At 39.1% G+C, this 27209-nt stretch overlaps 1 protein-coding gene and 1 long non-coding RNA gene across 4 annotated transcripts in view; one reads left to right on the top strand and one right to left on the bottom strand.

The window, feature by feature from the left end:
• LOC137020781 (protein quaking-B-like) overlaps positions 1–27209 on the top strand; it is a 127827-nt gene that overhangs the window by 76058 nt on the left and 24560 nt on the right. For all 3 annotated transcript variants that reach the window (XM_067386799.1, XM_067386798.1, XM_067386801.1), the window contains exon 4: positions 5892–6035. In XM_067386799.1, the coding sequence (XP_067242900.1) occupies positions 5892–6035 (144 nt within the window). The remainder of the gene's footprint in view (positions 1–5891; positions 6036–27209) is intronic.
• Positions 26048–27047, bottom strand: LOC137020186 (uncharacterized). Its single transcript, XR_010895152.1, has 3 exons — positions 26973–27047; positions 26789–26872; positions 26048–26185 (listed from the first exon to the last, which is right to left on the bottom strand). It is a non-coding gene; the product is annotated as an uncharacterized lncRNA (long non-coding RNA).

Genomic DNA, 27209 nt, shown 5'->3' with positions numbered 1-27209 from the left:
CATGGGTTGTGAACCTTTTTTCTTTTGTTCTTTAAATCCTCTAACAAGACGCTTTGATGTAACTATGCTTTTACACCAGCACCAAATCGTCTGGATTTGAGGGCAAAGCCCTCTGTCGTTCTCCTAAATCTGTCCTGAGAGAGACTGGTGTTTGGTATTCTCTGTGCTGTGTGCTGCTTGGTGGAGTTTTTCATAAGATTTGAAATATAGACACCATTTTTTTAGTGTTTTATTCATTAACATGGTTGACCCGAATCATTGCATCATCAAAACATGCTGATCCACGCAGTGTTACTCCTCTCTGACCATGTTTACATGCACATACATTTTTTGCCTAATATCAGAATTTGTTCAGATTGTCTGAGCAATAGCCATTTTGGCAAGTGCTCCAACATACGGTCCAGTTGTCAGTCTCGGCTTCAGTTCCTCCTCTCCCTTAACTTCCTATCTGTCCTACTACTGTCTTATCTAAATAAAGGTAAACAACTTTAAAAGAATTAGTTCATATTCTGGTTACGTAAGCAGTAACTTGATTTCCATAATCCAATTAAGCCAGTACGACAGCTGTCATAGTATTACTCTGAATTCAAAACACGAATGTAATTCTGAATGCTACGAGATGTCTATGAAAATTATAGGACATATTTTTGGGAGTTTTTGCAAACGTTAAAGCTAAATTGTGTAATGAATCACCAAACAGAATATTGAATTGTTTATTTGTTTGTTTTTTTCAAACAAATTTTGCTGACCCATCTGCAATTGGGTCACCGCCGCAAACTCACAACATTGGTTGAGCTAACGTTGCCATGTTAGACAAAACAAAGCAATGTTTTGATGAGTCACGGTGTTACAATTTTCATGGAAATCAACTTACAAATGGTTTACTTATAGCTGTCACTACACATTAATCTGTAATATGAGAATGTTTAAACATCAGCTAAATTACACATTTCAGCCTTCAAAGAAATGAACATAAATCAATATACAGATGGCTGAAAGCACTGCAAGAATCTCATGACCTACATTTACAATTCATTGTATTTTTCTGTGCTGTTGTCAAGGACATGAATGAGAATTAATGAGTTGATTAAATTACTGTGAACTGTGATGTAAATTATTGTACTACTAACACTGAATTGAAATCGCAAGAGCAACCTTAAAGGGATAGTTCACCCAAAAATGAAAATGTCATTTACTCACCCTAAAGTTGTTCCAAACATGAATGAAGAACATGGGTAACCAAACAGTTGATGGACCCTTTGACTAACATAGTATGGAAAAAAATACTATGAAAGTACACTTGTGTCCATCAGTTGTTTGGTATTCTTCAAAATAACTTCCTTTGTGTTCAGCAGAAGAAAGAAATTCATACAGGTTTGGAACAACTTGAGGGTGAGTAAATTAAGTGAACTATCCCCAAAGGATGAACCAGAATATACAGCTTAATTGGAAAATGATTTGTATGTAAAAATTATCGCTGTGGTGAAATGTATCTCATTACACTCCCCCTTTACTCATCTCTGTATGTGCTATCGTCCTCTCCCACCCGAGTCGTGATATTAGTTCCCAGAGCCTTCCACCGAGGGGTCGGTGCTCCTTCAGAGCGGCATTATTGCCTCGGTAAGGATTACAAAAGAGCAGGACAATGGATTTATGGACATTGATTACGCTACTGCCAGGCTACCGCACGGGCAGCTCAGAGACAGCGCACGAGGGGAGAGAGGTGTAAACAAAGGCCTAGTCGAGGGCCCCGCAGTTGGACATATTTCCTGCGTCCCGACGTTGAAGGAGCGTTACCTTGACTACCAGCCTGTCATTGACCGCCCTGCAGGGCCGCAGAAGGAACAGCCGTGGCCTGATGCGAGACAACCTGCCTGGACCGCGGGAAAAACAAGTGTCTCAGCTGTATCTTACCCTCAGACAGACTGACACATACATGCATATACACACCACTTCTGCTCCAGTCCCTTCTGGCTGTCTCTGCCCAGTGTTATTGACAGCATGGCTGTGGGTGGGTTGCTGTGCTGTGACAATCAGCCTCAGAAGATCAATTTTTAGCACTTGTCACAACTAAGAAAAGCCAAGTAAATCAGCCAAGCGAAACCAAGAGGCCGAACAATAAGAAAAAAAGGAAGTGACCTCATAACACCCGAGCACCTACGTCCTGAATGATAAATCATATAGAGTGTGTTGGGCGATATGCAACCCTGTTTCTCTCCTTCCTCTCTTCACACCGAACAACAATGGATTCTTAATGAAAATCAGCAGGCAGAACGCGGGAACACAGACGCCGATGCTGATTGCCATCAATTTCCCATTTGCAGTTAAGAAGAGAAAAAACAAGCACTGTTTGCATATCTGATTATTGCGTAAATCAGATCTTGATTTTTTTCCTTCTGAAATCCTACAGGAAAATGAGCAAAAAGGCAAAACAAGCCAAATGCAGACAAACAAAAGCGGTGGTGTAGGCAAAGTGTAACGAGCCCCTTCAACTGAATGTTTGCTGGGTTTCTATCAATTAAGCCCTCAGCAATCTTCACGCCTTTTAATCGAAAGTTTTTATGGTTTCTTGTCATACATTTTAGTTTTTAAAGCCCCTATATTTCTGCTCCACTAGCTGCACCAAACAAAACTGCATATTATTTTCTGAAGAAAATGTGAGTGATGCTTGCCTGTCCAAATTTGCCTGTCCACAATGCTAGGGTGTTGTGTTGTTGGTATTATTATGCAGTTGCTATAAGTCTACATTAATCCAGATTCGTTTAAAAATGCCGTTTTCATTTCAAAACGCTCTCCGTCCACACTAGCGTTTTCAAGCGTTTTCCAAAAGTTTCACATTTACACTAAAACGTTGGAAAGCACCAAATTGTTAAAATGTGTAAAACCTCATAAACAAAATGATACAGACGGAACAGATGGTCTAAAACTCAATTGCCCTCATGTTTTGCCACAGAACAGCGATTGCGAGTTAATGTGTTATCTTTGCAGGACTGTGATATGAAGAGTGTACAAAGAAACATATTTTTAGCGACAGTCAGTACGTTTACACGGACAACATTATTCTGATATTAACCTGATTAACACATTACTCTGATTAAGAAACAGCAATTTCTGATTACTTTAATCCGGCTAAAGTCATACTCGACAGTCTGTGTAAAGGGTCTGTTTTCGAGGGTCTAAGACGCCAGAGTAGTGAACACAACAGGTGTAACCATAGCAAAAATTATGCATTTTTTAAAATGAAAACACACTAGTGTAAATGGGGCCTAACACCATGTCTACACAAAAGACAATAGAAGCCATTATAATCAGTGATAATGTCTACAGTGGATGCGGCCACGACAAATTCCCGACAGTAAACAGATTCCCCGTTCTATTTCTGATGTAATCCAAGTGCTTTGCAACGGTTGGTCTGTAGCGTTCAGTGTAGACAGCTTTTAGCTGTCACGTCTGGTGTAGATACGGTGTAAGCCAGAACATAGTCAAAGGATAATTTAAGAAATTAGGCTAAGTGATGAAAAATGCAACTACAATAGCCTGTGACAGACTGTTACAGTGTCTTTAAATCCTGTAGTAGGACAGTCATTAACAAAAAGTCACATTTATGTGGCGGTGTCCGGGTTTTACACTGGATAATTAATAAAGCAGAGTAGTGACATGTAACCTGGCAAGTATCTTCATTCACTAACTTGCAACACAGACCGCCTTGCTAAAACACACATATGTGGAAGATGCGAAATGGATAAAAATAACTAAAAATATAAAATAGGAATGAATAAGCCCATTAATGGCATGTTTGAGTCATGCTCTTAACGAGCTATGTTTTATTTTCATATTGTGAATAATAAATGTGTAACATTTTAATTTGCTTGTTACACAATGGAGCCTAACTTATTGTAATAATTATTTGACGTTGCCTACTTTTAGTTTTATTCCTTTGCATCCTCACGTACTAAACTGCATTTGTTTTAAATGGTTTGCGTGCTGGAGGTACGCTATTACATCGTGTGCAGAGTGATGTTAACATTTAAGCTAGCTGGTGAGAGAAAATGGCACTATCAAAGAGTCTAAAGAGGAAAGTTGACAGCAAAAATAGGGCGTACAAAGAATAGAAAGACAACTATGTGTTCATCCTACCTGGTTTTGTGAAATGCAAAGCCGGTGTGTCTTATCTGCAAAGAAGTTGTCGCTGTTTGCAAAGAATATAATATTAGGGGCTGTTAACATGTCGCGTCTAAAAACGCATGGAAAGCGCGGCCGCACCTCTTTCCTTTCCAAAGTGCTATGCAACCATGAACTGTGCTCTCCAGACAGATCTATTTCAGAACCAGCCCCTATCAAAATAATCTGGCTGCGGGCACGGGCCAGATGTTATTGCTGGTGGGCCAGTTTTGGCCCGTGGGCCGCCTATTGCCGACCACTGGTGTAAAGTGTTCTGAGGTGTTGCTATACTGTTGCTACATGCTTTCTAGGTGATCACGTACTGGCCCCACTAATGTTTCCAAACAGGTTTCCATAACACTTCTACTGCTTCTCGTCTGCCATTGGTCTGACAAAACAGATAGCCATGCCCCAAACTCACTCCATTGGTTAAGCTGCTGTTGCTGTGTGCTGGTCTAGATTCTCAAACAAACAGCAATGTTTTGAAAGCACCTCAGAGCTACAATGTTTATATTTTTCAGTGAAATCAACCTACAAATGGCTTACTTATAGTTGTCTCTGTAAATTAAACTAAGTTAAAAGCATATTTAAAAAAAAAAAAGAAGCTTTGATTTCTGACTCACAGTCGGACGCTTGAGCAGTGATCTAGTTTTTGATTTGTTGCTCATGCTATTGTTGCCTCTCTCTGCTAGCTGCGAAGCTTTTGTCTCTGCCTGTCTTGAGACTGTATGAATTTTACGAGGTCTCTTTTATACACCCTCATCTCACAGGATGACATATACATGGCATCCTAACTTCTGCTTTGGTAGAACACAGTAGATCAAAGAAGCAGCTTCTCTGTTTCATTTTTACTTTCACATCCTCTCTGTGGTAGACTGTGTTTTTATTAGATTTGCAGTGGCATGTTGGTGTTATTTAGGTAACAAACTCCACAGCATGAGTGGGAGGTGAGACAAGCCCCAACTTCCTTCTTTGAACTTCATCATCTCCAAATACATGTAAAAAAAATATGTTGTAGCCAAGGGGTCAGGAATTATGTCCCAAATGATGCACCATACATTATGTACTCTACTGTCAAGTTTATTTAAAATGTATATCAACTTTATACATTTTGTCATCCAATATTGGAGTCTGATAGCCCCTCCCGCTCCACTACATAATTAAAGTGCAAGAAGTTTCCAAAGTTCCTTACTTCCTTTTTTCGGTTAATTAAGTGCATCATCTGATTTTTTTTTAAAGATTTATTTTTGGTGATTTATTATGATAGGACAGTATGTAGATGGAAAGCGAAGTGGGAGAGACAGAGGGGGATGGGATGTTGCCGAGCTGCCCATGAGGCCATCGGTGCCAACACCATCTGAGTATTTGTGCACTGTTTTTTTTTTTTTTTTTTGAATTCTCATTGTGAACACACTACTCACACTATTTATACTACAGATGTCATAGAATAGGTTTGTCTAGTTAGCTAGGTCCTGTTAGCCAATGCTGGTAGATGCCATAACTACACCACCAGGGAAAGAGCAAAAAGCATCTTTCTCCAATAATAGCCACTCAAAAGTAACAAAAAAAAAAAATTTTTGCAGAAGCAACAGGCAAATATCGCAAAAATGTATTATGTAAACAATTATTTAAACCCTTTCTGCACTTTCTTATAGGCCTCCTTGATTCTAGCAGTCAACATTGTACATACATTATCAGTGCATCTAAATTTTTTCCCTCTCTCTGTCCAGGAGGAACAAAACCGAGGCAAACCCAACTGGGAGCATCTGAATGAGGACCTCCATGTGCTCATCACGGTGGAGGACGCCCAGAACCGGGCTGAGATCAAGCTCAAGCGTGCAGTGGAGGAGGTTAACAAGCTACTCGTGCCTGCGGTGAGTGAAACTGCTCTCCTGCTTACATACTTCCTTTTTCTTCATTCCTGTTGCAAGACTCTTTTGAATATCACTCATAATGCTTATTTAGGCTCTCTGATGTCATATGTGTCAAAATGACAGGAAGTGGGCTTTTAAAGTTACATGCTAGGTTTTCAAACCATATTCACACAATAAATCGGCCCCTCCAAACATCAGTACAGGTTCTGTTCACAACCTGTGTGTGCATGAGAGACTTTATGGTGCGTCTCACTGCACTGTTTAAATACTCGTATAATTTGGTTTTTCATGCACTATATCATATTCAACTCTCTAAGTGCAAATATCATATAATCACCAGCACTTGCCCTTTAAAACCAATTATCACTGATTGCTTTGCGGTAATTTACTGCACACCAAAACAGAAACGTTCCAGACAGCTTCACTCTGCAAATAATGCTGTTTCAATTCACATAATTCATATTTGAAATGAATAAATAATTGCCATTATTGTGACATCATGCAACGAGCATCCACACTTCCCTGTCCACCAGACAAGCTGTTTTAATATTTGTTGTTTTTAATGGAATTTATTATCAAGTGATACCTATAATTTATAGTGAAGAAAAAAAAGAAAATATGCTTGCACTTCATTCAGTATTTGTATTGCTTGGGAATGTAACACTCTCAAACTGCTTGAATACACATTTCTCCACAAAAGTAACAATATTTGACATTGATCTTTGACTTGCTTTCAATCTGCTGGTTTTGATTGTACAAGTTACTCATTACATTTGCTTCACAAAGATGCAGTGCATGCCATGATGAAGATACGGCATCCTGTATCTGAGATATTCTGTGTTGATGTATTAGTAGCATTTCTGTATTAGTAATGTTCTTATATTAGTAACAGTAATGTCATGTGTGAATCTTTGCGTGTACACAGCCCTTTAAACATTTTCCTCTTTCGTTTCCTTTCTTTTTGGTGTCACTTGATGAGTGGGAAGTGAAACATTTTCCAAAGCTCTCCTGAAAAACGGGAAGTGCCGGTGTGTTTGAGTAGTCAGTCACTTGGAACATTCTCTAAGAGCTAACCATTGCATCATTGTCATTTAACTCTGTATGAAAGGGTTGGAAGAACTGGGTCAAGTCAGCCTGTATGGGCATAAATTAAGATATTTTAAGGTAGAACAACAGGCAACTGAAATACTGTAGCTCTGTTTTTAACCCGCCAAGCTTAGCAGCATTTTAAGGCATCATAGACAAACACCCAACCAAAAGATGTTCCATATATATATACTTGTATTTAATTAAGCGCTTAAAATAGAGAGTTTGGTTAAATCCAACTGGACTGCTTCACCCACAATTTATGGACATTTTATTAGACAAGGGAACAACTGTTTGGATACATTTATAGACAGTAAACTAATTATTGTTATATAGCTCAGTCTTATTGTTTGAATCTCATTTTCTTGATTTTCCGCGAGTAACATGCTTTACCATGCCTCAGAGAAAAACACTATTTTGTGAAGTAGCTAATATAGCATAATCAGATGCAGCTTTATTTTTAGTAACAGTAATACAGCATTTTCTCCATCATACAATACGTTTTAACAATAATTGCATGACATTTATCAACACAAGCCATCCAGCATTTAATATGATATTCTAAAATCTTACTGCAGTGTGTAACAGTGTCTCACAGCAGCCGCCGATCGAACGCACAGAGTAACGTTATAACATTTTCAACACACTCAAATGTATCTAATATGATAAACAGAGCTGTTTTACCCCACATACACTTGACCGGAAGAATCGGAAGCGGCGACTGTGGCATAATAAAAGTTCCACTACTCTCTCATTTTATGCACACTCGTCTCTCATTAGCATTCGCTCCAGCGGCCTCGTTCAAAACCCTGCATCATACTACAGTAACGTTGATAATCTTATCCATGGACATGAGTCCTGTCCCAATTCTTTTCCACCGGCTGTGAGGTGAAGACCACATCTCCCATGATTCCGCACTCAACCTCGGTGTCATCAAGCTACGCCTTTGTTTTGAATAGGCGACTTCTAGTGGCGAAAAACTACATATTGTGCCTTTGAGGTAATCCATTTTTCTTGCGTGTTACTTTAGTATTCGTGTGATGTGTATGAATGACCATAAAGAAAGATGCTGCCTATGTAGAGCATTGCATGTCAATCACTTGGTGTTTAGGAACCTGCCTTAGGTATGTAGTTGGTATACTGCAAATAAGCCCTAATGCACCTGATTATTCACAGCAAATATTGTATTGTATTGTATATAGATTCCAGAAACTTTCATTGAATTGTTCTCTAACTCTAGTGTTTTAGGATTGTTATGTTAAGTCAAGTCATGTGATGAAGTAAGTAAGAAAGGAAGGAAGTGCATTGATGCCACAGTCATTAGTTAATACAGTATGAACCATTGTAGACACATTCCGAGGCTCTGCCAGTCTGCTAACAACTACTGCATGACCAGTGAGTCCTGCCTCAGTGATTTCATTAGCTATGGAGCTTTAATGAAGAACACGACTGCTCAGGATTCAGATGCTCACTGCTTACTCTGTTCATGTTGCATTGTTACAAAATCATAGTATCCATAGTTCCTCATTAAATAGTTATCAGTGCAGGACTTCACCGCAAACCATGAGACTGGGCTTTGCTCACAAGTGACGTCATGCATGAACATTTGTAAAAATTACAGCTTGTGTTTTTATGGTCAGTCTAGCCTAATCTAACCTAAGGTTTTATTTTTATTTTGCCTGTGATTTAAATCTGGTAGTCTACAAATGTTGTACTGGTATGAATTTTTAAGCGTACACTTTAAAAAATGCTGGGTTAAAAACAACCCAAACTGGGTTGAAATGGACAAACCCAGCGATTGGCTTAAATGTTTGCCCAATGTGCTGGGCAGTTTTAACTCAACTATTGTTTAATAATTACTATATGTCTGGCTTAAAATGAACCCAAAATAGGTTGGAAATTAAAATCATCCACACATAATTACTGGAGGCCACAATAATATTTAAACGGTGAATAAGCAATTTAATCAATATTTATTGTTTAATTATTATTCATTAAACTTATTAATACATGTTCATTTATTAAACATATTAGTAAATGCTAATTTCCAATATACTTTGGGTTCATTTTAAGCGAGCAATAGAGTCATTTTTAAACAATAGTTGACTTAAATAAAACTATCCAGCAGGTTGGACAAACATTTAACACAGTATTTTTTAGAGTGTATGATTGTTTCTTCCTTTTTGTCATAAATTTTGCTTATGATGTGGCTTCCTTTGCAGTATTAAGACTATGAGGCTTATAACTGTATCAATTATGGTATTTTTGGCCTTAGTTGTGGTATAGTGGTTAGCATTTGTGCTTGTGACATACAAGAGCTACTGGCTCACACCCTGGTTCATGTCCTGATCCCATTCCCCTTCTTGCTCAATAAACTGTTAATTCCAAGCTCATAAAAACTTTAGTTATCACCAAAGTGGTTTACTGGTTTGGAGTTTTTATTTTAAGCCATTTTTGTTTTCAGATGTATTGTCAATCACAGTGTTCTTAAAACGTGACGACTGACAGTGCTAGCTGAAGACTTTCATGTCAGTTTACAGAAAGAAGAGTATATTATATGGCCACCGGAGGAAAGATTATATGTTATTGCTTCAGTTGGCTGTCATGGCAACTGCCAACACCTTCAATAAGCTCAGTGAGAACAGTCACGCCTCCCCAATCAGTGGACCTACTCTTTGGGCCTCAGAGTGGACACAGACTACAGCTACTACTGTGACATCGGCATAACATTTAACCTGATCTTCCATCTAAGAGTAATTCCTTTGTGTGGCAACTAACCCTCAGACGGCCCGCAGAGAGGCCGACCCTTCCTTATCAATCCCAGCCCCGCTAATGCTGTGTATGATGTCCAACAGTACCCTCCCACATCCCATGGTAAAATCCATTAACACATCTGTGTTTGCCTACAGGGACTCTTCTCAGTCAAATAGATGGAGAGAGGGATTTTTTCTTTTCTGTTTGCACTAAGATAACAGCCACTAGTGTTCTGCTCCAACTTCTGTAAAGATCTTTATAATCCCTGCTGAAATTTGCATGCTGATTGATCGCATCTTATGGCATTTGAGCTGTAAGCTCTGTTCTTCACATCGGTGTTTGTTGGAAGCGTCCTCTACAATTGCGTCTAATGCATTTTCGACTACCTCTGGAAGTGGTCGAAAGTGGTCAAGCTCAGAACGATTTACAACCCATTTACACCTGTATTTAGTGTCATCCATTTGTGATCTGATTGACCAAAACGCATCTTAACACCAGGTGTAAACAGTTAAAAATTTCCATATGAAACTATTGTATGACTTCATATGTGTCAGGCCATTCCCACAGTGAATACAGTCACATTTTAATGCACGTCAGGGGGTCGCTTTCTGGACTTTGCGGACTACCTTCCAGAGAAAGCAAGCAACCAAGGCACATTATAGCAGCACACCAGCAGTCGTCAGCTTGGCTTCTCAGAGTCATCTATTTTAAATCATCATCATTATCTACATCACCACCATTGCTCTCATCATCATAATCAGCAGCACTGGCAGTAGTGGCAGCAGTTGGTGTGGTGCATGCAGGAAGCCAATGACCAGCAGGATACTGCTAACACAGTCAAAAGCAATTATCATCAATGGCTTTGTGACAAATATATAAAAGCCTTCGCTTCACAATTGCATCTGATTGTGCTGACTGAGGCAAGGTCTCACCAGACTCCCCTGAGCTACTCTGTCTCTCATATACAGGAAGGAAAGCTCATTTACATATTACCAGTGGTAACATGCGGCTCTTTTCGCACAATGAAAGTGAATGGTGATGAGGGACTGTCAAACTGAAAAAGAATTGAAGAAAAAAAAGTACCATAACTGTAGTCCAAATAACATGTACACATTATTCCAAGTTTTTCTGAAGTCCCGCAATAGCTTTCTGTGAGGAAAATCTTGTCTTGCCATGATACATCTTGATGCACCATATTTAACTAAATGTGAATGTGAATGAGGCCCTGTTTACACCTGGTATTAAGATACGTTTTGGTCGATTGGATCAGAAGTAGACGAGGGAGACGCATTCTTGTTTACACCTGGTGTTTTAATCTCTCTTTTGTCCACTTTCAACAACTTCTGTCCTGATTTCTTCGAGGGGAGGGTCTATGCCTGGGTAAATCTATGGGCTTTTTCAGATCTTTCGATCTTAATGGATGAAATGGGCTCACGAAATTTACATATTACTGGAGATGACTGAAAAATACATAGAGAAGCAGCTTTCGTTTCTGCTCTGATTTCTGCAATGCCGAACGCTGTGATTGTGCGTTAGAAATCAGGAATAGTGAGAGAACATTGTGATTGGTACATTTTTCGTCTTCAAACCAGACTTGGGTCTTCAGCCGACAAAGTTTAAATCCTGTCTGGCTAACGCACTTCTCATAATGTTTACACATTAGGTCAGTAGGCGGAGAGTAGACGGTCATTTGTGGCTGTTCGAACACATTCGACCACATGAGCATCTACACTACGAAAGCAATCGTGTTTAATGCATTTTCGACTACCTCTGGAAGTGGTCGAAAGTGGACAAGCTCAAAACGATTTACACCCCATTTACACATTTAGTGTCACCCACTTGTGATCCAGTCGACCAAAACGCATCTTAACACCAGGTGTAAACAGGGCCTCAGATACGGTGGAGGAGGATCATTAAAAAATTCCCTTTTTTTTCCTTATGAAACTATTGTATGACTTCAGAGGATTTGAAATATAGCAAGAAGTTGCATGGATTACCAATGCTGCTTTTTGTCGTTTTTGGAGCTTGGTCACCATTCACTTTCATTGCATTGAAAAGGGCAGTGTCAACATTCTGCTTAACTTCCAGTGTTGTGTTCTTTTTGCAGAATGACACATCAGAGCTGTTGGCTAATGGGTACCCTGGTTTGGGTCTGACTTGGGTCAAGACCCTCTCCTAGAAAGTAATGGTTTAGTAATGGTAGTAATCTTGTATCTATTTCCTGTCTCCACTCCCTTATCCTACCAAAAAAAAAAAAAAATAAATAAAGTATAAAATGCTTGGAATGACATATGAGTGAGAAAATGACATAATTACAGAAAGGACAGACATTTTGTCCTATCCTAATGCTATGAGATACAAAAGGAGAATAATATATGAGCTCATAGACAAAACACTACTTGTTCCCAAGGCCCTGGGCAGTGACACTGGGGCAGTCACTGGTCACCACTGTGCCCTTGAGCAGAGAACTTTACATTACATTGCTTGAGCTGGACCTGTCTGTCTGTTTGGTGAGCTGTAAATGGCCAGGATATTGTTACTTCTGTATGCAGGAAGGAAGTCCTGTGAATCTACATGAGAGGGGGGTGATCTTTAAGGTAAACATGTACAAATTGCATGTTCCTAAAATATGTGCTACTCAAACTAAAGCTCTTAACCTCCTACATGTCACAGATAATTCATATTCCTGGAAAAGCAGACGTCTTGTGTCACTTCACTGTGAGTATTTTCAGCTCTGCTAATCTGAACTATGACACACAACTTTCAACGCCAAATTACATGCACACCCTGGAGAAAGCTAATTTCAGAAAGCATTTTAGGGCCTTTATTTAGAACATAAGCCGGTAGGCAGCATCTAAACCTGTGGTGAGGTGAAGCGCTTACTGCTATCTGTTATAGCTCTTAACGTTCTCACTCTGTTTCCCCACCCTGTGTTAGTGGTAGCTAGGCCTAAATGGTCATTGCTGAAGGGACTACTTTAATTAAAGTCCTGTCTGTCAGCCGCCCCTCCGTGGCTCCCAGCCTGAAGCCATGACAGATAGAGGCAGCTCTAATTGTCAGGGCTGGAGATAAAGTGAAATTTGAAATTGGGTGTGGAAGGACTACTACCACACAATGCACACACACATACACCTCCCTTTTTTGGCCCATGTGGTTGTCCAGCTGTGGTGTTGGAGAGGAGGGGAAGTTAAGTAAACAGTGAGGGCCAGCAGGGACCGAAGTACCCTAACCCCACCCTACCCATCACGGCTCACCCTGTCAATCAAGACTTCCTTCCTGGGCTGAGATACTGTAGTTCCAGCTTGTACCTGAATCCCAACGTTTTTGGTGTTTTTAGCTTTTATGGGAGTATGATTTTTGTATGTTTTGTTGTGGTTGCTTTAGGGGTGTCCAAACCTGCTTGTGGACAGCCACCTTCCCACAGAGTTTAGCTCCAACCTGGAAACATCCAGTAATCCTGGAAACTTTGTTTAGCTTGTTCAGTTGTGTTTGATTAGATTTAAACTCTACAGGAATGTGGCTGTCCAGGAGCAGGACTGGACACCCCTAGTTAAGAGTCGCAAATTTAAACAAACCCCTATCCCTAAGTATTAAACTTTGGTTTGTAATCCATCCCATGAAAAATACCTCAAGTCATGTGACTTGTTGAAGAGAGGTGTGCTATTACTTTTCTTAGATACAGTGGGTGAAAAAATATTGAAGGAAGGACCCCAACTATATTTCTGTCAGGACCATTATCATCAATAATTGACAATTAATTAGCACACAGTTTAGATTGGGGGTATGGTTCTGTTCTGGGGAAGAACAGGGAGTGCAGCGATAACCCCCTTAGGGTAAAACGAACAGAACCAACATAAAGATATTGCGATATAATTAATTTCCTTAATGCCTATAGTTTAATGTAACAACATAAAAAATGAGTCTTGATTCGAAGAGGTACATCAGAGGCCAAATCTTAACTGGACTAGAGGAGGAGCTAGGGATGGAGGAGAGTAAACAGCTCCTGAGTAACATGATAAAGCTGCTGATAATACTGAATGGACCAGAAAATATGGATGACACACACTCTTCCATTGTAGAATAGTAAAGCCGCCAATGTCCCAATATGGCGCTGATATCTTGTGCTGATTTGGGACCTGAGTCTGCGCAGTAGTGAGCATGAAGTGGAGTTACACGCTATTGTACTGCAGAACAACTCATTATATCGATGTGAAAAAAACAGTTATGGAAACGTAGAAATTAAAGTTAAAGCACCAATCTCTTCACGAAAATCCACAAAAAAGTGTTTTGGCACCTCACTGACTACTTAGCTCAGAAAAGCTGTCAATCACAGCTGCCGATCATGAGTTATTTTAAAAAAACAAACACTTGAACTTACATCAGTGTGATAAAAACTACATAAAATGACAGAAACTATCTTTAGAAAACATTATTTGAAGTGTAATTTAATTGTTTAGTTTCTCACGTCCCATTATATTACATGGCAAGTTTTATGACCTATACTGAGACTAACCACCAGGGGGGCGATCAAGACGTTTTGGCTTCACTTTTTAAGACTTGTGCGGCACGCTTGGAATAGACCTTATATATATATGGATACTGTGATTGGTGTCGTATTCCTATAGGTAGACGTGGATCAGCTGAGAGTCAGCTGATGCAAGCTTGACTAATGTGACCTGCCAGAACTAACGCTAAGCTTGAAAAAAAAAAAAAAAAAAATCCAGAATATCATACAGACATCAGGGTGGACTCTACTGACAAGGCCTGTAAGCAACATAGAAATCAACCAAAAACTAAGCAGAACACCCTAGACACTACCTAGAATTTTGGAAACTGCCCTCAGCATTCTTGCATCATGCCAGCAACTTTCTTTAACATGCAAACACCACTCACATTGCCTTATTAGCAGAAAATGTAAAAATCAAGTCATCAGACTTTTTGGATCTCGTTCTCGTGCCTATTCCTTCATACATATTCACATAATGCCAAAGCTTTGAGATTCTCAAACTCCTCTCGCCTAACTCACCTGCTGGCACACATGCTAACGATGGGATTGTGAGCTCCACAGATTGCGAGCGACTGCTAGGAGAAGCGTTTAAGAGCCGATATCTAGGCGGGGTATGCACAAGTTCTTTTTGGGGATTCCCGTGACGTGCTCAGCGAGCGTTAGTCACACATAAACGAATCTCTGCCTGCAAGATTGCACATGGACACCTTCACATCTTTGTAAGAATTCCTGAGTGGATGTAGAAGCAAAGGCGCTTTATGGGTGAGCAGAGCCAATGTTGCTGTTTGTGGCGGTGTTTTTTTTAGGAAGGCAGGAGAATGAAGGGCCCAGTGGTTTGTGGGAGGTTCCATCTGTTCCCTTCATGGCACAATAGGCTCCCTCTTGCATGACATGTTTTTCTGCCTCTCGCTGTTTCTCTGAGTGCTCAGCACTGGCGACAGAGAGAGAGATGTTGAATAGAGGCCATGTCTCTCTTCGCAGAAATAAGTGCGTGTTGCCGGCAAATCTCTTCATTTGTGTGCATGCGCATTCAGATCTATCGAGAAATGACTGCACATTTTTCCATATCTTTGTCTCTGCAGGTGCACATACTGCTTCCTTTTGTCCAAAGGTCTCCTTTCCATCAGTAATGTGACTTTGTATATGTCGATGGGTGTAACTCTGTGTGTGGCTACGGTGTACGTGTGAACGGCAGGGACTGCTCTGTGGTCACATGATTGAGTAGTCATCCATGTCTTTGAGGCTGAGAGAGCATCAAAAGGCTCTTTGTTTACAACTGGAGTGTGGAAATCCTGAGCGGGCTCTTTGGCCCTACAGGGTTGGATAATGCTCCCAGTGGGGCTCTCTCCCCTTCCCCTCCAGTCCAGCATCTTTTCTCTCCCTCTCATTCTGGTCTGTTATCTCTCTGTGTGTCCCTCCCTCAGTCTCTCATGATGTTATTGAGTAACACTTTGTTTTGGAGCTAGTGTTGGTACAGTTCGGTTGCACAGGGAATAAAGGCTAGTTGGGGTTCACGGGGCAGAGAGTGCATTGCCGTGGCAACTGTTTGAGAGGCCCCATCCTCAAAGGAGAGCACCGGGTCATGTGACTGTACTACAGAGGGGCTTAAATCATTCACCCACCTCCCCTGCTTTCAGATTTTCAGCTACTTTAAATAACAAACTCGCTCATACATGATACCAGATGGAATCTGCAGACTTTTTCACATCTTCTGCAAAAAAATTGGAGGGGAAATATGTGGAATTGCACTGAATTGATTTAAATGGATTAAACTTTTAAAAAATGCTATTTAAAAGTTTTTGTTTGTTTGTTTGTTTATTTGCACATCCTGGCCAACCATACAGAGCAACACTGACACAGCCAATGCCATGAGTTTTAAATGGGACCCTTTGTCCAGTTAATTGCAGATGGGAGGAGTGTATTAACCTGTTTGATGACACTAGTGGCCCTGAAATTACACACATCACCTTTAATAAATGAACATGCAAGAGCCATATTTGTTCTCTTGGTAACACTTTATTTCAGGGTATTTTAACTAGTTGCTTATTAGCATGCTTATTACTAGAATATTGGCTGTTTATTAGTACTCATTAAGCACATAATAATGCCTTATTCTACATTCTTAATCCTACCCAATACCTAAACCTTACTAACTATTAAAGGATCAGTTCACTTCAGAATTACAATTTCCTGATAATTTACTCACCTCCATGTCATCCAAGATGTTCATGTCTTTCTTTCTTCAGTCGAAAGGAGATAAAGATTTTTGAGGAATACGTTACAGGATTTTTCTCCATATAGTGGACTTCAACTGGGTTTCAACGGGTTGAAGGTCCAAATGTCAGTTTCAGCTTCAGAGAGCTCTACATGATCCCAGATCTGTCATTTTCTTAAAAAAAAAATGTATATACTTTTTAACCACAAATGCTCATCTTGAACTGCTCTGTCATGTGCCACACATTACGTAATCACGTTGGAAAGGTCATGCGTGACGTAGGCGAAAGTAGAGATCCAGTGTCTACAAAGCGAACGTTCAAAGATAGAGGGTGCATTCACACTTGTAGGTTCGTTTGGTTCATTTGGTCCGGACCAAAGAAGAAAAAAAAAATTTAGTCCTGGTCTGATTAGCGTTCAGATTAGCAATTTTATCACCGAACCAAAATATACCGAAACCTTAAGGCATACTACTAATTTACAGAACAGCCAAAACAATGCTGTGTGCTGTGGTAAATGCCCTCGTTGTGTGTGTGTAGCCTGCATATGATGGTATTTTGGCCAGCTGGGAACTCGTGAAGAGCTTATAAAATGTGTAAAGGAGTCAAAACAGCGACGGGAATTCATCCGTCACACACAAATGATCTAATGCGTGGAGATGTGCGTCTGATGCCTGTGATGGGCAAACTCACGACTATGACAAGAAAAACCGACATGCGTGAGGATTCTGTCCTTTTTGGGTCTCGTCTTCCTGTTTTTGGTTCGTTTACATGTCTTTGGTCGGTGTTGCGTTCATATATCATTCGAACCGCACCAGAGTTCGTTTGGATGCGGACCGAGACCCATCTTTTCAGCAGTCTCGGTCCGCTTGTTTGGTGCGCACCAGGGTTCGGATGGCAGCGTTCACATATGTTCAAATGAACCGCACTAACCAAGCAATCGCACCAGGGTTCATTTTAATCGAACCAAACATGCCAAGTTTGAACCAACTAAGTCACCGATCTTTTAATAAGCAGTAAATTAGGAGTTTAATACTAAAGTATTAATACTTAATACTAGAGTATTACGTTCTCTTTTATGAGTGACAGATTTTCCTGTGAATTCTGCAGCAAGAAAAACGGGGTTCTGGAATGTAAAGATTGGTTTAACTCCAGCCCTAAAAACTTGCTTGTCTCGAACAGAGCTGGGGAGCCGGGGGCGGAGAAATACTTGTGCTGTGTCGTTGAGCAATGTAATAATGTTTCATTACATTGCCCTTTACATCTAAATATATAAAACTATGCGCACGACAGAGACCCAGCATGCGAGAGAGCAAGTGAATCAACGGTTTTAGTTTCAGTTTATCTCTGAAAAGGACAGATGAGAGTACTGGCTGTTTATGCAAGCTGCCGGTTCGCTAGAATCACTCCCGGTACTGTGAACAGCAAAACAAAAGCGCCGCACCTCCTGCACAAACACCGGGACACGCAATGTTTTTTAGACTGGTTATAGGCAGGTAAACAACACATAGTAGCGTTATGTCACTGTTCATTTCTCAAGTCTGTGGAAAGTCGGTCTGAGAACAGGCTCTCGCTCCAGAACACGAACCATTCTGGTGGAGAAGGGGTATGTGTGCACCCACTTATTTATACTCAAATCACTTTGTCCCTCTCCCTGCTACCTCTCTCTCCCTTCCCAGGAATGAGAGCGTAATCCCTGAGTAAATAGAGGGATAGAGTAAAGATGCAGACTCCATGGCCGTTCAGAAATCTATGCAGCTTCTCTGCTCCGCCGAGCTCCAATAGAACAGCTGCCTCCCTCGGGCACCACGGAAACGAAATGTCACGAGCGAAATAAAGGCTCCCGTTCTGAACGTGTACCTTCTGTCAGCAAACGCCACTTTCCCCAACACTGCACTTAGTCTTTAATGCACTGCTTGACTTTGCCAAAGCTGGGTGGCCTTTTCTTCGGAGAAAACGCTGAATTCATTTGTGTGTTGCCATCTCCGGAACCTTTTCCTTTCAATCTTTGGCTTCCCTTCACTGCTACAAGGGAAAAGAATGAATATGATACAATATGATTGTTGATCGTGAAAGGGTATGTGAAAGATTGGCCTTTATAATTCTCTGGTTTGATTCTTAAGAATGCCTTGAGGCCAATGCCAACAGAGACCAAAGAAAAAATGATTCAAATGAAGACATGTTGAAGATTTTGAATATGATTTGGAGCGTTTGGAAATGTTAAGCCTATAGTGAGACATTTATTTTACAGTGTCAACAAATGCCTCGATCGTATTTATTCTAAGCTGGAGACATTGCTCTCAATCTTATTGCTTTCTAAGAGAACCAAATATGACATTAACTCTTTCCCCACCTGCGTTTTTGATAATTTAAACATTTTAATTTTCATGGCCCCCCGAATATTTTGCTGCATGAATATCTGAACATGCAATATATCAAAAGAAAGAACAGAGCCTCTGCTTTTAAACAAAACAAATCTATTTTATTCTAGCTTCATGCATTCCTTTTTATCAACACATAATTTGTGGGTACGTTTCATTAAAAAAAGCAACATTTGGAGCAAAAAGCTGAGAAAATTGCATTTTTGTCAAAGACCATGCTTGGATCGGATTCAGAACGATGATCAAAACGTAGATGACACCCCCAAATCTTCACAGTCCTATACCTCTTCCTGGGTCGACATTTAATTCTGTAAAGTTTTGATTTATATGCTGTTTAATGTTGATGAACGCGTTATTTTACATTTGCTTACATATTGCTTATTTCTGCTTCTTGATCCTGAGATTCAGTCCTCTTTCAGAAGATGCATAATAGCACCCCCTACAGTATAATAGTGAAAACACAAAAAGCTGGACAATTATGTCAACTGGGAAGTCTACAGGAACTAAGTTGTGATTTTTCTCAACATGTCCCTTATGCCTGGTTCAGACTACATGATTTTAGCCCAATTTTGCCACAATCTGATTGATGTAGGAGGGCCTCGTGGGGATTCATAACAGACTTTTTTCAAGAGTTCTGTCACATGTGTGACACTGGCCAATAGGAGTACAGAAGCGCCTTCCTGCATGCTTTTAAACATGCTGAAACGAAAGAGAGACAATGATATAATTTTTGCTTGGAGGAATTTTAAAATGAAGGAAATGTTTGTGGAGCTAAGGCAACAATACTCCTGCGTTTATAATGTTTATAAAGATATAAAGATGTTTTATAAAGATAAATTAAACATATGTTACTTCAGTTCTCTGTGGAGGAAATCCAAATATACATGCAATCTAGATATGTGTCCACATTTGGGATTTTCTGATGGCAAGACAGAACAAAACGCGCTGCTAGCCATTGTTTGTTTACGTTCACGGCTCCTCCTGTCAGTCGATAGTCCCGCCTCCTTCATGACTGCACGCACAGGGTTAAAGACGGCAAGCGATGAATGGTCAGGGAGTAACATGTAGTATGACATGTTTGTAGAGTCAAAATCATATAATCTGACACAGTGACTAATTTCGTAACAGCCAAAAATATTGTGTAGACTGAGCCCGGCATTATCAAGTTGTTCAAGTTGGTTTATTACTCCTGCAGAATACCAGATCATTAGTCGGTGGTTCTGATTGAGCTTAACAATGCTCTTCATTCAGACGAGAAGATCCTTCTTCTCATGCCGATGTTTAGAATTTGCATGCAGCCTGAAGATGAATAATACAAGAACACATGCATTTTTAAAGGGCAAAATTACTCAAATCTGTTTTTCAGACAGTCTGGGACAACGCAGATGCTCTGTGGGAGCTGCTTTGCTGGAGGATGAGAAAATTCTGTGTGATGTTGAGGAGCACTTTCACTCGATCTCTCTTTCTGACGCTTTTTTTAAATTCCCCCGTCATGTTTTTGACTTTGTGACCAGCCTTTTTGTTGCAGTCCTCATTTTTTCACATGTTGTGAGAGATCAAAGCTGCCTTTTATATGAATAGAGATAAGAGGGTTGTATTGTTATGGAGAGATGGCTAGTTGCAGGGTTACCGGGTAAGAATGTGTGTTTTGGAGAAGGAAAGAAAATGTGTGTGTGTGTGTGTGTATTAAACAATCAAAGTTTCTCAACGATAAAGTGAGTCTTGGTGAGCTCTCTCTCTCTTTCTCAGTCTCTGTGTGCCGTCTCCTCAGTTCAAAGCCAGTTTGATGTATGAGACTTCCTCCTCCTCCTAATTGCACCTCTTTAATTCCAATGAGGAGGATGCCTACGCTCTGACAGCTAATCACTGACACGGCCCGCTTTACTCGGCAGTTGGGTGTACTTGTCTGGAAACTTCATGTCAGTTTCAACTGCGTGTGTGTGTTTAGACACGTGTGCATACATGTGCGCTGCCTTGCATTGTTTGCGCTAGAATCTCAGACTCTTGCTGTGCTAAACTGGCACAACAGCTGGTAAGACACCGTAACGTTTCAGACATCTGCTCTAATGTACTCAGGTAATATCTGGCTCGCCATTAAGGGGACTTAAGTGGTTTGTTTTCTCTGATAAGTGTGCAATAAAAAGATTTCAATATGATCTGAAATATTTCTCATCATATTCTTCCAAGACCAAATTATCTGAGCTATGCCACGACATTAATGTAATATAAAATCTAAATTCATCCTATTTATTTCCTTTAGGCAAATTCCTGTTATTGTTGTATGCAACTCGTTGGTACACATCATTTCTAATTTAAACATTTGTCTTTGGAATCTTTTATCAAAGCAAATCGGCTCATGTGACAAATCCCTCTTACTTATCACCCCCTCCCCTCCCCTCTTCTGCGTATCGATTCTGATTCTTATCGATTCCTAATTTCAATTCCAATAAGGGTATGCTCGTGATGCCATAGTCGGCTGTTGTGACTGCCGTTACGCCCACTGAGTGGCACAAAGACTGAGTGGCAGCATTAGTTTTCAGCATGAATGGCGCAAAAAACACAAAACACATCTAAAACGGGAAAGAGCTTTGAGATTGACTTTACAAATAGATTTGACAAAAAATCTGAGGTATATTTTTACAGACTGTCAAAAGCTACAGAAAAAAGAAGCAAATGGATCGATGCAATTCACAGAAACAACTGGACTGACAGCGAAACTTGGATTTGCAGTTATCATTTTGTGTAAAACTGTTGGATTTTGGGGTAAAATGACAACTCATTTTAATGAGATGACAAACTGACAACTAAATATTTATATTCTGTATAAATAGTTTTTTTTTAAATAAACCCTGACAAAAACGATACAAGTTTTAGGGCTGGATGATTTGACAATATATATATAACACTGATATAAGTGATTACGCGGATTTAAACCTACCGATATTGTATTTATATAAAGCTTTCACAGTTAGATTTGCTTTATGTTTTTCCCTGGCATTGAAATCAGGCACATATAAATGTAAGGAAACACAATTCCTGGCTGCATGTCAATATCCATGGATTAGATTTCTTTGAAAAGTTGTTAGGAACAATATTGAGCCCAAACTTTAGTGTAATCGTTTGGTTTACTCACGTTTTTGCCGTTTCCCCTATTAAATCCAGTCATGCAGCAGGTTCTTTTGCCACTCAGTCCAGCTGAGGAAGTGTGTTCCTGCGGGAAAGTGATGTCAATGCATACTGTCAATAAGGTAAAACAAAAACTTAGATATCATTCATATTTATTCTAAGTCTTATTGCAAAACATGTCATTGTAGCTGAATACCATGAACAAAAATCAACAGACTAAAGAACACTTACACAAGGAACTTTTGCCTATGGTTAAAAAAATACTATAACAAAAACAACTAGCCTAACTAATATACATTTTTATAAAATGTAAGCATTATAAAAGACAAGTAAACACTCAATAATTAAAAAAGAACAAATAAACAAATTGCACAAATAAATACAACTGAACTTTACTGCACTTTATGCATAAAATATAGGCTACATTACAAATATAATTACAAAAGTTATTCAGTCAAATAGAGCAAGTGAATGTTCTTTTTATCAACTGTAGTTTGATTAACGTTATTATAGAGACGGCAGCAGGAATATTAGCTGCTGTGTCACTTTAAGAGCTGCACATATCCAATATATGAGAAGCGGCTTTCTGTGTGCTCGTATCGATGTGCACGCAGCACAGAAAACAGCGCATCCTCTTGCGCTTGAATGGTTTAAAATCACATTAAAATGCACACAGGAGCCAATAAGCAGAATCGAAATAATAATAATAATAATTTGGTACATTTGTATATCACTTTTCTGTGTACTCAAAGGGATTTAAAATGCACGAAATGCATGTTTCTTCTCGAATCACCGGTTCTTGAAAACTCCATTCTAAAATGGAACCGGTTCTCGATACCCATCCCTGGCCCCACCCTATAAATTTTCGCATTGAATGTCCTGTTTTACTCATAAATACATCTGAGTAATTAAAATGAGTAGGAAACAGCATTTCACATTGACTTTAAAAAGGGCTGTTATTATTTATTTTTCCTGAAGTCTACTTACTGTATATTAGTCAAGGTTTTTTAAAGGATTAGTCCAATTTTAAATAAAATTTTCCTTATAATTTACTCACCCCCATGTCATCCAAGATGTTCATGTCTTTCTTTCGTCAGTCGAAAAAAATGTAAGGTTTTTGATGAAAACATTCCAGGATTATTCTCCTTATAGTGGACTTCAATGGCCTCCAAACGGTTGAAGGTCAAAATTACAGTTTCAGTGCAGCTTCAAAGAGCTTTAAACGATACCAGATGAGAAATGAGGGTCTTATCTAGCGAAATGATGTTTAAACTTTATAAACACAAATTAATGCCTTGCACGTGCTTCCGCTTTCCGTATTCTTCAAAAAGCTTATGCTGTATGTCCTACGCCTTCCCTATTCTACTTGCAGAAAAAAACAAAGAGAATAGGGAAGGCGTAGTACATACAGAGTGAGAGTTTTGACGAATACGTAGAATATTGTATAAGTAGAATATCGTTTAAAGCCCTTTGAAGCTGCACTGACTCTGTCATTTTGACCTTCAACCGTCTGGAGTCCATTGAAGTCCACTATATGGAGAACAATCCTGGAATGTTTTCATCAAAAACCTTCATTTCTTTTCGACTGAAAAAATAAAGACATGAACATCTTGGATGACATGGGGGTGAGTAAATTATCAGGAACATTTTATTTAAAAGTAAACTAATCCTTTAATTTAGTTTTACATGACATGCTACACTCTTGTTGACCCTTAGAATTAAACAGATAATTTTTGCTACTGTAAAGGTGAATTATATGTGCATCAATGTGCTTATAGTTGACATCAATACTGTGATGTTTTTTTTATCTGATTTTTACGGCTTCAGTAGAGGGTATAATGGAATTAGTAGGGAGTTTTGCATTATCAACATATATCAAGTATATATCATATCAAGTATCCTTGCATAGTGCTTTAAACTCTTTTATTTTCTTTTTGTTTAAAATGAAAATCATGTTCTCCAAGTGTTCTCTCATAAGTGTAAGTTGCCCTTTCACTGTCCTTCACAGTCCAGTAAACGACGGAAATGTTTAGCTTGATTTCATGTTTGTTTTTCCAGGCAAGACTGGTTGATTAAAATGACAAATTATAAATAGGAGTTTTAAATATTACAGCTAATACTACACTTGATTGAGGAGCGCATCACATTACCTGTCATCTTGTACCTTTATTACACGTTCAAATCATGCGAACAGGATTGAAGTGAATTAACATTCTGGGGCCGGTTGCATAAATCTATTTAAGACTAGTCTTACAAGTTAGTCGCCTATTTTTTTTCTTTAAGACTGGTATTTACTTTTTAAGTCGGTTGCATAAAATTTTAGATTGGTCTAATTTGAGACAAAAAAGTAAGACTGGTTCCCCCTTGGCTAACTTTCTCTTACAATCTATGTTGCCATAGAAACAAACTGTCAAAAGAAAAATATGCTCTAGATTCACAAAAGTGGCCCAACTTTGTCTTGCGATATGGCAAATTTTAATCTTTGGTTTTATGAAAGGGCAATAAGAAGAGAAAGAGTTTTCAAAGACCGTTCAAACCCATTGGAAGTACTTTGTGAAAAGGAACTGCTGGAGAAACTAAGATTTCCAAGACATACAATACAAGAACTAGCAATTGACTTGGCGGAGCATCTGAGGCCTGAAACTTCAAGAAATTTTAGCATCCCTCCACTGCTACAAGTATGTCTAGCTCTACGTTTCTTTGCCACAGGATGTTTTATAAATGCAGCTGCAGACTTAATTGGGGTACATAAGTCTACAGCATCAAGAATTATTCATCGGGTTGCTCATGCACTGTCAGGCAGACTTCCACTTTATCCGACTGATGTCTCTACCTTGAACAAGGTGAAGGCAGATTTTTTCAACATTGCTGGATTTCCAAATGTTGTAGGAGCCATTGATGGAACACACATTAGGATTCAAGCACCTTCAACTCATGAGCCATTGTTTGTTAATAGGAAAGGCTACCACAGTATTAATGTGCAGGCAATTTGTGATGCCAAACTGAGAGTGCTCAACTGTGTCGCTCGTTGGCCAGGATCAACCCATGACTCAAGAATTTTAGTGAATTCCCAAATTCATGATGCATTTGAGAGAGGAGAATTGCAGGGTGTGCTCTTGGGTGACTCTGGTTATCCACTAAAACCCTGGCTTCTAACACCCTTCTTGAACCCAGTCAGTGTGCCTCAAACTCGGTACAACACAGCCCATGCCAAAACAAGAAATGTTATTGAAAGGTGTTTTGGAGTCCTGAAACGAAGGTTTCATTGTCTGCATGCAGAGCTCAAAATGAAACCAGAAAGAGTCTGCAACATAATCTGTGCATGTGTTGTTTTGCACAACATGGCAAGGTAATAAGTTTTTAACTGTAATTAAAACACCTAGCTACATATTCCCCAATGATTATAAATTACATGAGTAAAAGATCACTTTCCTTTTAATAGAAATCTTGCACTCCCAGACATGGAGGATGACCAAATTTTTGAAGAACCCACTTTGGAGATCGCAGAGGCAGGAGATGAAGATGGAACTGGGCGTTACATTCGACAAATGATTGTAGAAAACATTTTCTCAGTTTGACTGAGAAAAATGGAAGAATTGATAACTTTTAAATGAATTGGACATATTATAATTTATTCATTGAGAATCAATACACAATATTTGATGCATAGTATCAGTAAAAACAGCTGAAATACTATATAATCTTTAAATTACAACTACATTAACTTTCACTAAAATACTTAAAATCTCTTAAATATATCTAAAGATTCTGTATGTAAACATAAGAAGTAAATTCAAAATTAAATAACTGGAATTATTAAATACAATTATTTGACTAGTTCTTGGACAATGGTCGTTGAGATCTATAGTTCATGTCCAAGTTTTTGTAGCTCCAACTTTAGCTTAGTTTTTTCTAATTCTAGTTTTTCTATTTCTAATTTTAGTTTAGTCTCTTCCAGTGTTAATATTTCATATTGCTTTTCAAGTATATTGTTCATGGTTATCTTGCTTGTAGTGTCTTTCTGTGTGTCTGTGTCTGAGCCATGTCCCACAGGTGCCATTTGGGTGCTGTCCAAATCATCTTCTTTACAAAAAAACAAACAAACAAACAAAAACAACAACATTAGCAAAATTAGAAAGTTTTGTTGTACTTTTTCTTCTGCAAAAATGCACTACATACTGCATACTACTTACTACATACTAAAGTTCACTTGTAGTTCACTAATTTTAGAAAAAAAAAACTTTTTACACACACGTTTACTTAGCTATCTAAATGGAGACACTGCATAAACTTCTTTTGTTTTTAGAAATAGATAGTTAAACATGTTATAACTATATAACCCACACCCTAAATCTACCCATCACAGAAAATGTTCTGCATTTTTACAAATTACATTTTTTTTATAGCCTATATTGACAAAAAAATAATATAGACCTATTGACAAAAGTAGTCTTTGATTATATAACCTATAATCTGAAAACACTGTCCTCAGCAAATAGTGATTGCATAAGCACTAACGTTACAATGGCATTACAAGCTACTTTCCCTGATCTGTGTCCACTTATTATTTTAAACACTGTTAATCTGTTTTTAACTTAAAAACTACATCATTGTAAGGAATAATAGAGGATTAACTAACTTGGTAACTTATAACTCGCGGTTTAAAGACTGTAAGCATAACTTTACCTTCGCTTTGTGTTGTTTGGTCCTGGCTCGTCACAGGCGCTTCATTGTTTTCAGGGACCAATGTTAAAATCACCTCGCAGTCTACTAGACGGTAAAAATTGGTACTCAACCCAAAACAATAGTACAGTTTTTTTTTTTTTTTAAATCAAGCAAAAACAATAACTATCGAAACATTGTTACTCACGAGACTGTTGAAGCGGAACTGATGCGACAGCGGTATCCTCCCCCGCTGCAGGTAACGTCCGCCCGGATACTCCGCTCCCTCCCCCGGGGATTCCCCAAAACATCGGAGATTCCTCTCCATATATTTCAATTATCATTTCCGTTGTCCTTTTCAATTTAGGATTTGGTCCCCCACCTGTTGCAGGGTTTTTTCGCTTGAATATTTCCTTTTTGCCTCTTGGACCATATGTTTAAATCG

This window comes from Chanodichthys erythropterus, chromosome 5 (genome assembly GCF_024489055.1).
Source record: "Chanodichthys erythropterus isolate Z2021 chromosome 5, ASM2448905v1, whole genome shotgun sequence".
NCBI classification, from domain to species: domain Eukaryota; kingdom Metazoa; phylum Chordata; class Actinopteri; order Cypriniformes; family Xenocyprididae; genus Chanodichthys; species Chanodichthys erythropterus.
Note: the sequence above shows the minus strand (reverse complement) of the source record. Positions and strands in the feature narration are given on the sequence as shown.